The sequence below is a fragment of the Zootoca vivipara genome, chromosome 5, assembly GCF_965207765.1.
Source record: "Zootoca vivipara chromosome 5, rZooViv2.hap1.1, whole genome shotgun sequence".
NCBI classification, from domain to species: domain Eukaryota; kingdom Metazoa; phylum Chordata; class Lepidosauria; order Squamata; family Lacertidae; genus Zootoca; species Zootoca vivipara.
The window spans coordinates 53,462,672-53,476,112 of NC_142588.1; the positions used below are offsets into that span (position 1 = coordinate 53,462,672).

Sequence of the window (13,441 nt, forward strand, 5' to 3'; positions counted from 1 at the left end):
TAATGTGCAACTGTGGCTGTGAGGGTAAAACTGATAAAAAAAATGGTAAAAGCACCTACCACTTCAAAGTAAGTGCCATGGAAATTATTAATACAAGCCTTCTCCTGAGGCAGATCATATTGTGCAAAAGGAAACAGACCACATCAGAGGACTGTTGATAAGCAAATGCTGGGGCCCAGGCTCTTACGTTTGTGTGCACACAAAGGGCCCCCTAACCTGGCTGAAGCTTGTAAAGCACTGGAATGAGAAAGTTAAACAAGAGTTAGAGTATAAAGTCTCATTTATCAGTTCTGCAATCACTCAATAAATGCACACAAGACACAACTATGCAAACAGGTTTAATGCACTTTGAATACACAGGAGGGAAACAAAGCTTTGTGATCACAAAAATATTACAAAAAAGTAGTTTTCCGCAGGTGAACACACACCGGCACTGTGATAATGTAAGAATATACATTAGAAACTAATATAAAATATTTTTAAAACCTCTGGTAGTTTAGGTTCCCATTGTTTTTTTTTGGTAGAAAAAAAGGCATACTACAAAGTACTGAGAATTTCACTGCAGGAATGGCAAGCCATTTTCAGACAGCTTCTGCAATGTCCTTAAGATTTTTGTTGAGAAACACGCACACGCACGCACACACACACACACGCCACATGGATGAACTACAAAAAGGTTCATCTTAGCTGAAGCTGGTAAATGTAGCCTCAGCAGTCAGAATTAAAAGTTGAGCAGGTCTAAGGATTAGGTCCTCCAAAAGCAAAACCACTCATTTTGTTTTCTAGCACTACAGCCATCCAAATTGTAAAACTACAGTAACAACAAGAGCACTATCATGTTTTAAAAAAATCCACCCTGCTTTAACAGTGAACTCTGGTTCCTACCGATCTAAAACAGTCTCAAGAAAGGAAGGCAAACCTGGAGTGTAACATTATCTTAATTTATTCCTTTAAGTCTTATTTGCTGTGTTTAGCAGCAGAGACAATCTGATCCTCTAGAACTGAACACCAATGCTATGCTCCTGAGCCCTCCCACCCAGGATCCAGCACACAAAATGGTCCTAAGAATGGGGGCTGGGCCACAAAGCCTGTGGCTTTTAGGAGCTTTCTTCCACAATGGCAGTTTGATCCTGGTAAATTGTGAACTGCAGCTCCAGAAAAGCCAGGCCCCAGACTGTGTAATTCATCAGCAATCAGAGCACAGAATCTTTTGAATTAACTCACTGGTTTTATCACTTTAATGGGTTTCGCTTTCCCTAAGGTAGGTGAAGTCTTTATACAGAATTGAGATTCTGTTCAGTGTTGAAAGGGAAACTAGCGAAAGGGATACTCGGCTTAAACATGAGCCAACAGAGCCTTTGAAGACAATTGCACACTCCTGTGTTTCCCCAGAATATTAACCAGGGCTGGCAGTGGCTATCCTCTCTTATTGAAGGGCCTACACTAACATACACTATTGTCAACAAGGCTCAAACCATTCTCCCCCTCTTTCTCCATTATGTAGAGGAGCAGTGATGAATGCAGACCTTTGCCATCAGGACCCAGGAAAGAAAACAGCAGCCATGTTGATTTCAACCCAAACTAGGAAACAAGCAAAGGGAAATGTGTGCAAGAGGGCGAGGAGAGTAGTAAGAGAAGTGTTTGCAAAACAGAACCATCAGCTGGTAAGCAGATTCCGGTCTGAGCTTTTAAACAAATCTGTTTTCGGAAATTAAAGCGTATTTGGTTGAGCCCTTTAAACATTTACTTCACACGCTGGCATTCATTATGTTATTCTGCTATCAGGCTTCCACATTTCAACAGTGAATCATAAAAGTAGGTAGATGGAAAGGGTTTTTCAGAATACTTCTCCAACCTCCTTATTAGCTGGTTGGCAGAAAGTAGAAAAGGCATACCTTTATGACAGCCTTGGAACGATACTGTAAAGCTAATGCACCACTTATTACGACTTTATGGTCTGTAAGCAATCTGAGGGAAAAATAATTGTGTATGAAATGAAGAAGCTGAAAAGTGCATAATGCCCATGGGTTAATTGCCTGAGAGGCAGGTCAGCCTAGGGATCCTTTTGAAACCCTCATCAGCTACAGGCTCATTTTCTGTTTGACATTTTGGATGCTCAGCAAAGGAGGATTCAAAAGAGACGGAACAACTAAAGGTAGGAAAAGCTACAGTAACATAGGAATGCCAGAATATGAAGGTATTCTTTCTGTTCCTATAAATTACAATGATGGTAGTGGTGGAGAGAAACATTAAACATTAACACATTTTTGCCTCAAGCCATTAAAAACACTTCTGCAAATACATTTGCTTTCTGACCCTTACTTCCCTTGCTTTTATGTGTAAAGGGCTTTTCTTTAAAACAATTCATGATTTTCTCCCTGCTGCTAGAAAAACACAAGTGTGAGGAGATGGAGCAATCCCTACAGCAGCAATGAACTCCACCAGCAAGCATGCATGCAGATGTGAAACCCATGCTTTCATCTGCATAGGAATGCCTGACACTTCCAGATCTGCAAAGCTAAGTGGATGATCATGGTGCAGTGCAAAACATGCTGAAGAAGCTTGCAGTGTGCATGTAGAGCATCTCTGTCCAACCAACCATCTGGCTTAGTGGTAAAGTTCAGATTTACACACCAGAAAAACAAAATCTTGAGCTATTGTGTCCAATGGTGCATACAGATGTACAGGAGCAAGCTTCTTTTGTCCCTATGGGGTAAGCTCAGTAACCCTCATTCTTTAGACACACTCTCTCTTTGCAGTGAGCATTGGTTTCTAGGCCACCCTCACCCTTCTATGCCTAGCTGCCTGTCTTTCTTGTTATCTTTAAAGTTCTGCTGGTATGACCTTGCATTTAAACAATCATACGCTGCCTGACTTATTTATGATTAAAGAGCCATCATTTATTCTGAAGCTGAAAATTATTACAGGCAGAGGTTGTTTCATGGTGTCACAAATGTCCAGCCAGTTAGCACATTGAGCAGCCCCTTCAGCTTCAAATTGACATGTGTAATATGGTTTAATGCAAATGAGCAGTGTGCCGGAATGAGCTGGGAGCAACAATCCACAGGTGGTGTGTCATCTAAACTTAAACACATGGCTTGGTTCCCCCAAACAAACCAGGAGCATGGGTTTGGACAACATGACAAGTCAAGTCTTGTAGTTTGTTGCTCCCAGTATGATACAGCCAGGAGCAAGGGAGGAGCAAAGCAGTGTGAGCAGTGTGCACCAGCATGCTGCTCATTCACATTAAACCACTGTTAAATATTAACTATGGTTTAACCTTACATGCAAACACAGCCGATGAGTGTGCTTTGAAGAGGGGAGTGGGTTCTGTTTTTATAACTTCCCTTGCTACCAATGTCAGTGCCATGGGGGAGCAGAAACCCACAGAAGTGGGGATGGAATTTTTTTGTTTTGCTAAAACTACCGGTATATTCTTATAGCTTACAGTGTTCTCATGTGAAATTCTACAGCCCATTTATATTTTGCTCACTTACTTACTGACTGCTTCATATTTAGACAGTAAAGCCTCTGGAATGGCTCTTTTGTTGCCATTTGGTCTGATGGCTAGGTTAGCACTGTCCTGGCACATGGCTGGTGCAACAGCTGCACTGAAAGTTAATAATTGTCGCAGCAACCGAGGAATGGTCAGCACAAGTGGGAGGAATGGTCAGCACAAGTGACCACAGTGAAAAGTTAGCAATACACAGTAAACAGAGAGACCAAGCTCCATTCCATTAACTCCTCTGGGAAGCCAACAAGAATAGTTTCTAGCAGTTACTGCCATAAACTGTTACTGATTAAACACCAAGACACTTTACCTTTGATTTGCCAAGGTAGTAATTTGTGGGTACTTTCAGGCAGATATGAAATCTGAATACTCTGCAAACTCTACGAGACAGTAATTTTAAATACACTTTGGACCAGTTCTTTCTCTCCAAAGGAATGCTCATGCAGAACAAAACGTTTAAAAGGTTATGGAAAAATGTAACATCAGTGTGGACTTTGCAGCAAACTATCAAAAGCCACAGAAGACTGTAGTCTAGTCTCCAGCTCACAGATCCTTCCTGAAAAACCCACAAGGGTTTTTCCCCCCCCACTAGCAGATTAACATTTCATAGGATTTCTGACTTTCCCTCCATGGATTCTTTCATTCCTCAGATAGGAAACTCCTCAGCTCTTTACCGCATCCATAGAGGGTAAACTATAGAGAATAACAAATGAGACAGTATAGCTGTGTAAAGCCTTACTCCATTAATTAAACTACTATGGAACACAAGGCTTCCAAGATAAACTGTAGAAAAGCCAGACAGTTTAGACTCTAGAAATGACTTCTAAAGCCTCACATAATTGAATTCTTCTTCATCCAGTAACATTTCTATGTACATAGGAAATTAACGTCAGGCAGCAGGTTTCTACTCTCCTCCCTGACATGCCAGTTTTCTATGTGCAAGGATTTTTTTCTCTTGCACAGAGGAGCATTCTGTCATATGAGACTCCATTGCAGTCCTAAGCACAGCAGTCAAGAAACAGCTTCATCATCCCAGCTGCTGTTTGTGAAAGCTAGGCCTAATAAGGATGGCTTTTGTGGGGAAAATATGCTAGGTATCTGACAGTAACATTTGAGTGATAGCACACCATTTGAATGCCAGAAGATTTTCCTCATAAGCAGGGACCCCTTACAAGATTTCACTCCAACCTCCTATGGCTTGGCCTGTTTCAACCTTGCAGGGTTTTATGCTTAGTCAATTTGGCAATAGCGGTTAGTCAATTTTGCTTACATTAGCACATGTTTGAATTGTGCTCAGGACAGCACAACAGCTTCCAAAATACTACAAACTAAGTGAGTGACTCCCAAAGCTTTTTTGCTTTGTAGTCCCTAAACATCAGACCACACTAGAGTACCATGCTATTCTAAGTCCTTTACTTAATGTGAAAGGTGAGGCTTCTAGGATTCTGACAGGGAGCCTATGGGCAATATTAAATAGTTTATTGTGAGCTACTTTATGTCACCAGCACATATCTATCTAAACTTGCTCGAGGTCCAGCTCCCTAGCCATCATGGGTGTAAATGGGTGTACACCGATTCTGGTGTACATTAGTATACATCAATTCTGAGCAATTTCTGAAGGTCACTTATGCCCGTGACAAAATTTCTGAAGAAACTAAGTTTACACAACAAGAGAATATGGTATTTTGAACAGTTGCCTAGTTGAAGTGGACTTTCATTCTCTTGGGAAGGGAAGAGAACCAACATGTTTCCTTCTACAAACATTGTAACAGAAACTTTCAGAAGATAGTTTCAGATTGTAGATTTCTGCTTTAGCAGTGCCAGATTACATTTTCGGTGGTGAGCTATGGAACTACTACCACGTTCCTCTCCTAGGAAGTTAGTTCAACTGCCTATAAAAAAGTCAAAGTCTGCACAAAATGGTGTTAGAAATACAGTGTAGCTGTCTCAAAATCAGACCATAACTCTGAAAATTAATGCCTGTGTATGCAGCAGTACATCAAGCTGAATTTTCAAAACATTCTGAAATGGCCTGACTCTATATGCATTAAAATTAACAGATATGTCTTCCCAAAATATGTGAATGGAAAGTGAAAACACGATTTCAGCAGAAATAAATGTTCTTAGGAAAACTTTGTTTTTAAAGCCAATTTAGAAACAAGACACTAGGTTTTCAGGCATCTCTTTAACTCATGTACCCTTTTCTATTTCTCTGCAGTATGAGTCAGGAAAATTTGGTACAAATCTACAGGAAACTTCAAGAAGGATACAGTATCAGAATTGTTAACCCAGAAGATCTGCCTGTACTAAGTTCAGCCCAATGAGAAATACCTATAAACCCAATTTTCCACGAACTTGTCCCTTTTACAGGTGACCATGAAACAGGGAAGTTATGCTTATCTTTGAAGAGAATCAATTATCATTTTGGTCTATTGCTCTAGGACACACTAAAATAGGTGTTTAATCCTGCAATCCAGTAAATACTTACCTGGTAGTAAGCCCCACTGAATACCATTAAGTTTTGTTCTGAATAAAAACACGTAGGCTTGGGTTTCACAGAACTTTTTAAAGCAACGTTTTCCTAAATATAACCCAAGCTGTATCTCTTCCCTAGGGCAAACTCCTGACTTAAATAGGATGTTTATAGGCCTCAGAATTCAGAATCTAAAATGACAGCTTAAGTACAGCCCCCTCTGTAACATCATAGCAGTTGAGCCAGTGGGACCATGATTCCCCTGCCAAATCAGTCCCTAGTGTGGCATCAAAACTGATCAGTGTTTCCTCAGTCTGATTGTGTGTACATAAAGTATAAACAAAATGGCCTTTCTGGAGCAATTAAAAAAAATCACACTGAAGGAATAATTTTGGCCAGGAGAAGCCTGGCTAATTAAATAATTTGAGAGTTACAAAAAATACTTCTAATGGATTGTGTGTTCATGCCTGAAAATTGTGTGATTAAGTCAAGGCAGATGAGGCACATAAACCCTGAGTTGGGGGTTGCAGGGACTTCTGGAGCCAGTTAAAGTAGGGAAAGGAATTCTTAGGACTACTATTAATAGTTAAATACTTTTCTCTCCTTGTCTCACTCTCGCACTCACTCATATGCAGTTTATTCAGAGTTCTTCCATGACAGAAGAGAAAGCCAGGTACTGGAAAAATTGAGTTCTGGCTGGACTGCTGTTGAGTAACTCCTCCGTTGTTTGCAGTGGATATGCAGCAGCATCTCTTATTTGCAGGAAGAGCTTTTACTGCACTAAATTATCCCATGAGTCACTGGGCAGCATTCAGCAACTTGTTGCTTGTGGGTGTCAGCTGACTTTAATGCAGTGGGTTGTCAAATACAGCATCAGGCAAGATGGAGACTTTCAGTTTCTTTTCAGGCCAACTATACTCCTTTGGAAGTTTGAACTAAAAAAAAGCAAATAAGTTATTAGTTAATATAACTTACTATGATGTATGATACACAAAGCAAACAAAATAATACCATTAGACCCAAGAGAAGCAAAAGTTTCCAGCTATCAGGTAAATAAGGAAATATTTTCCAAAGTGTTCATTTGGGACAGAAGATTGTTATTTTATCATTATTTATTAAAAATGTATACCACCCTTCATCCAAAGATCACAGGTCAGTTTACATAGATTACATAGCCAAGTATTTTTTTTTCCTATTTCTACCACTCACTTGTGCATCACTGTCTTACTTTGCTTTCTCTTAATTCACCAGGGCCTTTTTGGGGCACCTGCTTAAGAAGGACTGACTCAGTGAATTCAGAGGTTTTCTAGCCCAGCATATCATGCATATAAGACTTCAGGGTACAGCAACACGCAGGGTTCAAGACATTGAAAAATACAGTGATAAAACAGTTTTAAAATAGGTTTGATATACACTACAGCAAACACAAGTGAACCCCCACAATAAGGAAGTTGAGGAAGAACCTGGTGAGACTGGCAAATAAAGTATTCATGCAAAGGTCGTGGGGAAGTAAAGTCCCAATAAGCCTCTCAAGGTTAACATCCATCACAAATGAACATAACAAAAACAGCAGCAAAACTAGAAAACTAGCAGAAATATAGGGACTCATGAGCTTCTGGTTATTTGGGAACAAATTCATTCCCCTGAGGCTGACTCTGAAAAACAGAGGGGCAGAATTCAAGGACACGTAGAGAAGACTTACTCCATGGCAACAGTTCATTTGCTATTATGGAGAATGAGGGACTTAGCTGAGGAATTTTTTGGGGGGGGGGGATTCCATAGAACTGTCCTATTTCTTGGGTGCTTAATAACTTACAGGGATTGATTGGGGAAGGAGCTAGTAAGAGGCAATCCCAAAGTTGGGGGTGGCGTCTGCCTGGTGGGAAGACTGTAGAATCACTTGCTGGATAGACTGTTAGATGGAGGAGTCAATGACCATTGTGCACATTGGCTGAGGAATTGTGAAGTTGCATGGGCTCTTTTCCTGCCAGAACTCAGTTCCAGCAGCTCTCGGGTGGGCACCATTGCCATTCTAAGAGAATGAGGGAGGTGTTCATGCTGAGTTCTGGCACCTCTTTTTCTAGAAAAATAGCACTGAGACATTGAGCCAAAGCCCTCCAAGGTAGTATTTTCAGAAATGCTCTCTCTTCCATATACAGGACCAGCTAGACTGGTGGAACTGCAGGGCCCTAGTTCTTGGATGGGGTAGTGGTATGAGGAAGGGTATAGAGTAAGGAAATTTCTATCACACTATTAAGCAAAGCATTTGAGAGCAGCTATTTGCTAGACATTAGGGTCACTTCTGGGAGAAGCTCAGCCTGTACAAAAGAGGCGTCCTCCACTTCAACTGCAGTGTAACCAAACCGCTGGTGCTGAACATGAAAGAAGTCACAGAGCAGCTTATAGACTTAACTTCTCAGGGTAAGCAAACAGGAGTTGAGGATCATCAAGTTCAGGATGATTTAACACTTAAGGATGATGATGTAAATGTTTTTCAGGTAAAGTGGAGGACAGAGTACAACTCTAAAATGAGTGTACAGAGAAAAATGGTAGCTAGCAAAAACCCAAAGTGTGACTGAAGAAATTGAACTAGAAAATGTCATTTGAAGAGAGATAGAATGTTTAGGTGTTTATATGTTAACATTAAAGAAATCTCTTAACCACGATGGGAGAGCTTAAGAGCTTGGTTACTAAACAAAACAGGTATCCTGGGCATATCAGAAACCTACTGTCAACAGAGAGAACCAGTAGATCATGATTACAGAAAATCAAGAGAAAGCTCACATTAGGGTTCTGCTTCTCTGAGGGAAGATCATTCAGTGGTAAACTTATTTTAAAACTCCTCCAATAATTTCTTCACATGAAAAAATGGTTAAAAAGTAATATAGAACTATCATTTATTCACTAAAAACTTGAATGATCGTGAGATAAATAAAAATTAGGGAGGCAGTTAACTTGGTGTAATAATGAAAGACAAATTCATTCACATTTACTGGGTTAAGTATTAGATGCAAGAAAAAACAGTCTTTTAACTTCGTTCTAGTTTTTGTTGCTGTAAAAAAAAACACCACCCCCATTTTTGATGTTGATAGTTCCTCAAAATGTCTCTCAAATCCATTTTTAATCCATGTAAGAAGTTTGCAAAGCCTTCCTGCATGGTTTTAAGATTCTAGGGAACTATACAGTCCCTGAGCCAGCTGTCTTTCTGGCCCTGATCAAGAGGCAGTCACCAACTCCTCATATGATGAACCAGACTTCTCATTGACTTAAGACTTTGGGGAATGGAGAGGGTTCCCCACTGCCAACCCTGAAGACTGTTATGAAGCACCTCAAACAATAAATATGAAGCACACCTAAAAATAACTTTTCTATAGTAGCCTGCACCTTAAAAGGAAGTTTCAGTTTTGGCCAGGAGAGGCCCCGAGACAGACTCCATTACAGAAAGCCAGGTGTGCATGTTCCAAGTTGGTTGTGTTATCTCCTTTGACTGTAAATTTCTGCCACCCTCCCCTTATCCTTTGTCAATTTAAAAATAAACTACTACTGTAACTTTCATTACAACACAGCCTTCTAATTCTGAGACTACAAAACTTCAGCAATAAGAATTAAACAACAGGGCTGTTTTGGCAGTAGAAGTAGGAAAGGCTGTTCTACAAGCAGATAAACCTTGACTGGAGTCAACAGGAACTGTGAGAATTAGGATTATTTGCTTTTCATGGCAATGAATGAATGTTAGGGAGGATTACCTTATGATATGCACATGAAAAACTATTAGCAGTCCCACAGAGGAGTCATATAAATGCTCTTACCACAATGCAAGGCTGTCAAGTAAGCAGTAAAAAACTACTGAAGTTGTCATTACAGACAGTCACAGTCTATGTCTATATTCAGTAGACTATAAGGGATAGGAACTCCACCGGAATTTTGCCAAGACATCAACAACTGCCAGGGGAGTGGCTAGCATGTCCTAAAATAGAACATTCAATCTTTACCATCCCCATTGCTCCGACCACATAATATTGGGGTGGCCACATGAAGGACTTTCAAGGACTGGGTGATAACAGCAAAGAAAACATGAGCCCTGGATTTATAGCCAAGAAACCAGGCCATCAAATCATCAACCAAGCAAATCAACCCCCTGAATACAGAAAGAGTCCCTTTGGATATTAGAGTTAAGAAACTTACTTCCTCTGAAGAATTCAGATCTTCTAGGTCTTCTAGCATTCTTTCCACAAACTCTTCAGTCAGCAGGATCTGCAAAAGGGAGAGACAGTAGTTTTATTCTTTTACGCTCCAAGCTTCACCTAATTGCCAAGCAACAGACTCTTTCTTAGTGCACAGAGAAGAAACTGTACTGTTGTTCATACAGAAATTCACAAAGCCCTTGGAGGTTGGTTTGTTTCCTCCCCTAGTACCTACAAAATGCTGCAATTATTAAGGAATCTAGTTGTATCATCAATTATCTCCTTGTGTCAAAAACTGAAAGCTTTGATTCAGAGAAGAAGAAAAGCTAAGAATTGAGAAGAGAGATCACATTATCTGAAAAGACAGGCAATAGGAGAAAGGAGGTGTTTTTTGTCTGAAACACCACAAGCTAGCCTTAGGCTTCAATGAACTGATAGGAGGAAGAGGAGCAAGCTACTATTAGCCTGCAAACACATTCCCTACCAAATGGGTCAAATAATCTAACCTTCAAAAAACTTCTTTGTTAAACCATGCCTGAAATACCAAGACATAATCCAGTGCTAATAGACAAAAGATATACCTGCCCTAGCTCAAATCATGTTTCTCCTACAAGGGTCAGATAAACCAGATAGACAAGGGCATTTAGGCATAGCAGCAAAAACCCTTATTTCCTACCCATGTCTTCACCCTCAAGAGTTCCTACTGCATGGCTTTTAAGGAGACTGTACCATTTGCTATCATCAACAATATCTTTTTCACAGCATTCCTTAAATTCAGCACTGTTCCTGCAGTGGCGGTACCACATTACACTAGAAATCACATGCATTTGATGTGCATGATATTAAAGGTGACATCTGCAGCAAATCAACATCACAGGCTGTCATAGCTCTAGGCACCTCATTTAATTTCTTCTGGGATTTAGAAGCTTAGAAGTTGAAATTGAACAAATAGGCCCTGTTTCTTTGAAAAATGTTCAACTTGAACTGAGCACCACCTTTTGAGAATATTTAAGAGCTCCTATCAACAGGACACTATGAAGAGACTGGCAGCAGAGAGTAGCCATTTATCCCCCTATTTTTTGGGGGGGGATTCCCCGTAAGTAAATGATAGGAAAATCTGAGATAAGTATCTCTGTTGTTCTGCACACATTCAAAACTCTCATCCATGAGGATCTTTTCCTCCCAGGGAAACTTTCAGCTACAACTAACATGGTAAACAGTCCCTAGAGCAGCAAACAGTCCCTAGGCTATCAGATGGTACTCACTATGGGGCTTTTGAAATGCCACAACACTTCAATAGACCTGGTGGCATTGTGCAAACAGTTCCTGTCTCACTAGCCTGCTGTAACTGGTTTCTCAAGCTAGGACATGGTTCTGCCTTTGTATGGAGACTGTTTGTAAAACATACAACACTCCCATCTACCTTACAAGTGTGCTCTGCCTTTAGCAACCAATGCTAGATTTTCTAGGCTTGGGCAAACAGTGGACATATCTGGACAGCAATAACTAGAAATATGCTTCAGGAAAGACCACAGCAGGGGATGAAAACAGCCCCCCCTGCTGTTTGCATCTCAGCTATGGATGTTCAGAGAAAGACAATCTCTGAGACTGGGAGGCTCTGTTTAGCTATCATATTATGCAGTGATACACCCATCCTCTAGAAGTGTGCCACTCTCATTTTAAAGTCATCTAAGCCTATGTGCCACTCTCATTTTAAAATCATCTAAGCCTGTGTGCCACTCTCATTTTAAAGACATCTAAGCCTGTGGCCCTCACTACATTTTGCAGCACTGAATTACAGTAGGCAAGATAGAACAATGAGAATACTGTGCAAACACAGAAATGATGCTTTACATTTATGGAGAACACATGTTTGTATTTTGAGGCTATTTCCCCCATCATGCAGGATCAGCAGTTAGGAATTTGAATCTCTCTGTCATTGACCAAGAGCACTTTTTTAAAAAACCAACTGAACTCACATTTCTTGCTTACAATGAAGGCTTGGCATACTATGCAATGACAAAATAGGAAAACTGAAACATTTTCTAAACATGTAAAAAAAAGAAGCAGCAGAAGTACAAGTGGCATGCCTAGCAAAACCTCTCTCTCATCTGTTGGAGGGAGTCTCTACAGCAAAGCTAAAGGAAACTGGAGGTTTTGAGGAAGCAAAGGTAACTCTATAGGTCTGGTTGCTGATGCTAAGAAACAATAACAAATTCCTTAAAATTACATTTTACGAACTAATGTTAACAGGAAAAACTTGGCTGGCCAACAATAGATGCTCTCTGCAAAAAGCGTTTGTCTGCACCAGTTGTTACCCAACCCCAGGTGTATCCTGGAAACATTCTCATTCTAATACAGTAGTCAATCTCATAGAGCAGGGGTGGGGAACCAATGTGGCCCATGAGGCAATTTCTCCCAAACCACGCCTACCTGCCGATGTCAGTGGTGATGTCAGCAGATCAATGGGAGGGTGGGGTTTAATTCTGGCTTGGCTGTGTATCCTGTTCCCAGGATGTAATCTCTGCTCAATTGCCCATGGGTGGGAATTATATCCTGCTCAGAAGTGCTGTTTGAGGCAGCTCGTGTTCTTCTCCTACAAGTACTGTACGCAGGCAGCAGCAGCGGTGTGGGGAAGAAAGGTCTCTCACACTTTTCCCCCTGCCACTACCACCTGCTCACAAGAAAAGTGTGCAAGTGGCTTCAAACAGTGCTTTTGAGAAGCACTTTAAGAGAGCCCCATGCTCCTGTTTCAGCAAAGGGTTGCATAAAAGCAGTGTTTAAAGGATAATGGGGATGGATATTTCAAATAGCGCTTTTGGAACTCAGTACCTAGGATCTGGCATGAAGGAAGAATGATCCTCCTAAGCACTGGGCTTTCGGTGCATGTGAGAGCTCTTTGCCGAGCCCTGCACTAAGCAGGATCACCACCACCATTGGCTGCTGCAAGGGCAAGCGAACCTGTTTGGTCCAGGAGTGCAAGAGTGCACCCTGCAGAGAGCTCTCTCACATGCCTGAAATTAGCATTAAAAGAACCCGCCTCCCTAAGCACCAGCTATTGTGAAGGGTAAGCAATCCTGCTTGCTCTTCAAGAGACAGCAGCAAGTGAGGCTTCTCTGCTTTTGCTTGCAAAATATAGCTTTATTTCTCCCACCCGGAGTCAAGCAAAGGGGAGAGGAGAAACAAAGCTAGGTTTTGCCATTCTTCTCTTGATCCAGGTTATATTGTTCAACACACATTGTCTGACTTCTTCAACTATGCTGGAAACCACCG

At 40.9% G+C, this 13,441-nt stretch overlaps 1 protein-coding gene across 2 annotated transcripts in view; it reads right to left on the minus strand.

Annotated features, from left to right (window-relative positions):
- Nucleotides 1-325: 325 nt before the first annotated feature.
- SUFU (SUFU negative regulator of hedgehog signaling) overlaps nt 326-13,441 on the minus strand; it is a 77,378-nt gene continuing 64,262 nt past the window's right edge. For both annotated transcript variants that reach the window (XM_060274707.2, XM_035132658.3), the window contains exons 11-12: nt 10,170-10,238; nt 326-6,919 (exon numbers count right to left, since the gene is read on the minus strand). In XM_060274707.2, the coding sequence (XP_060130690.2) occupies nt 6,830-6,919; nt 10,170-10,238 (159 nt within the window). In that variant the 3' untranslated portion in view covers nt 326-6,829. The remainder of the gene's footprint in view (nt 6,920-10,169; nt 10,239-13,441) is intronic.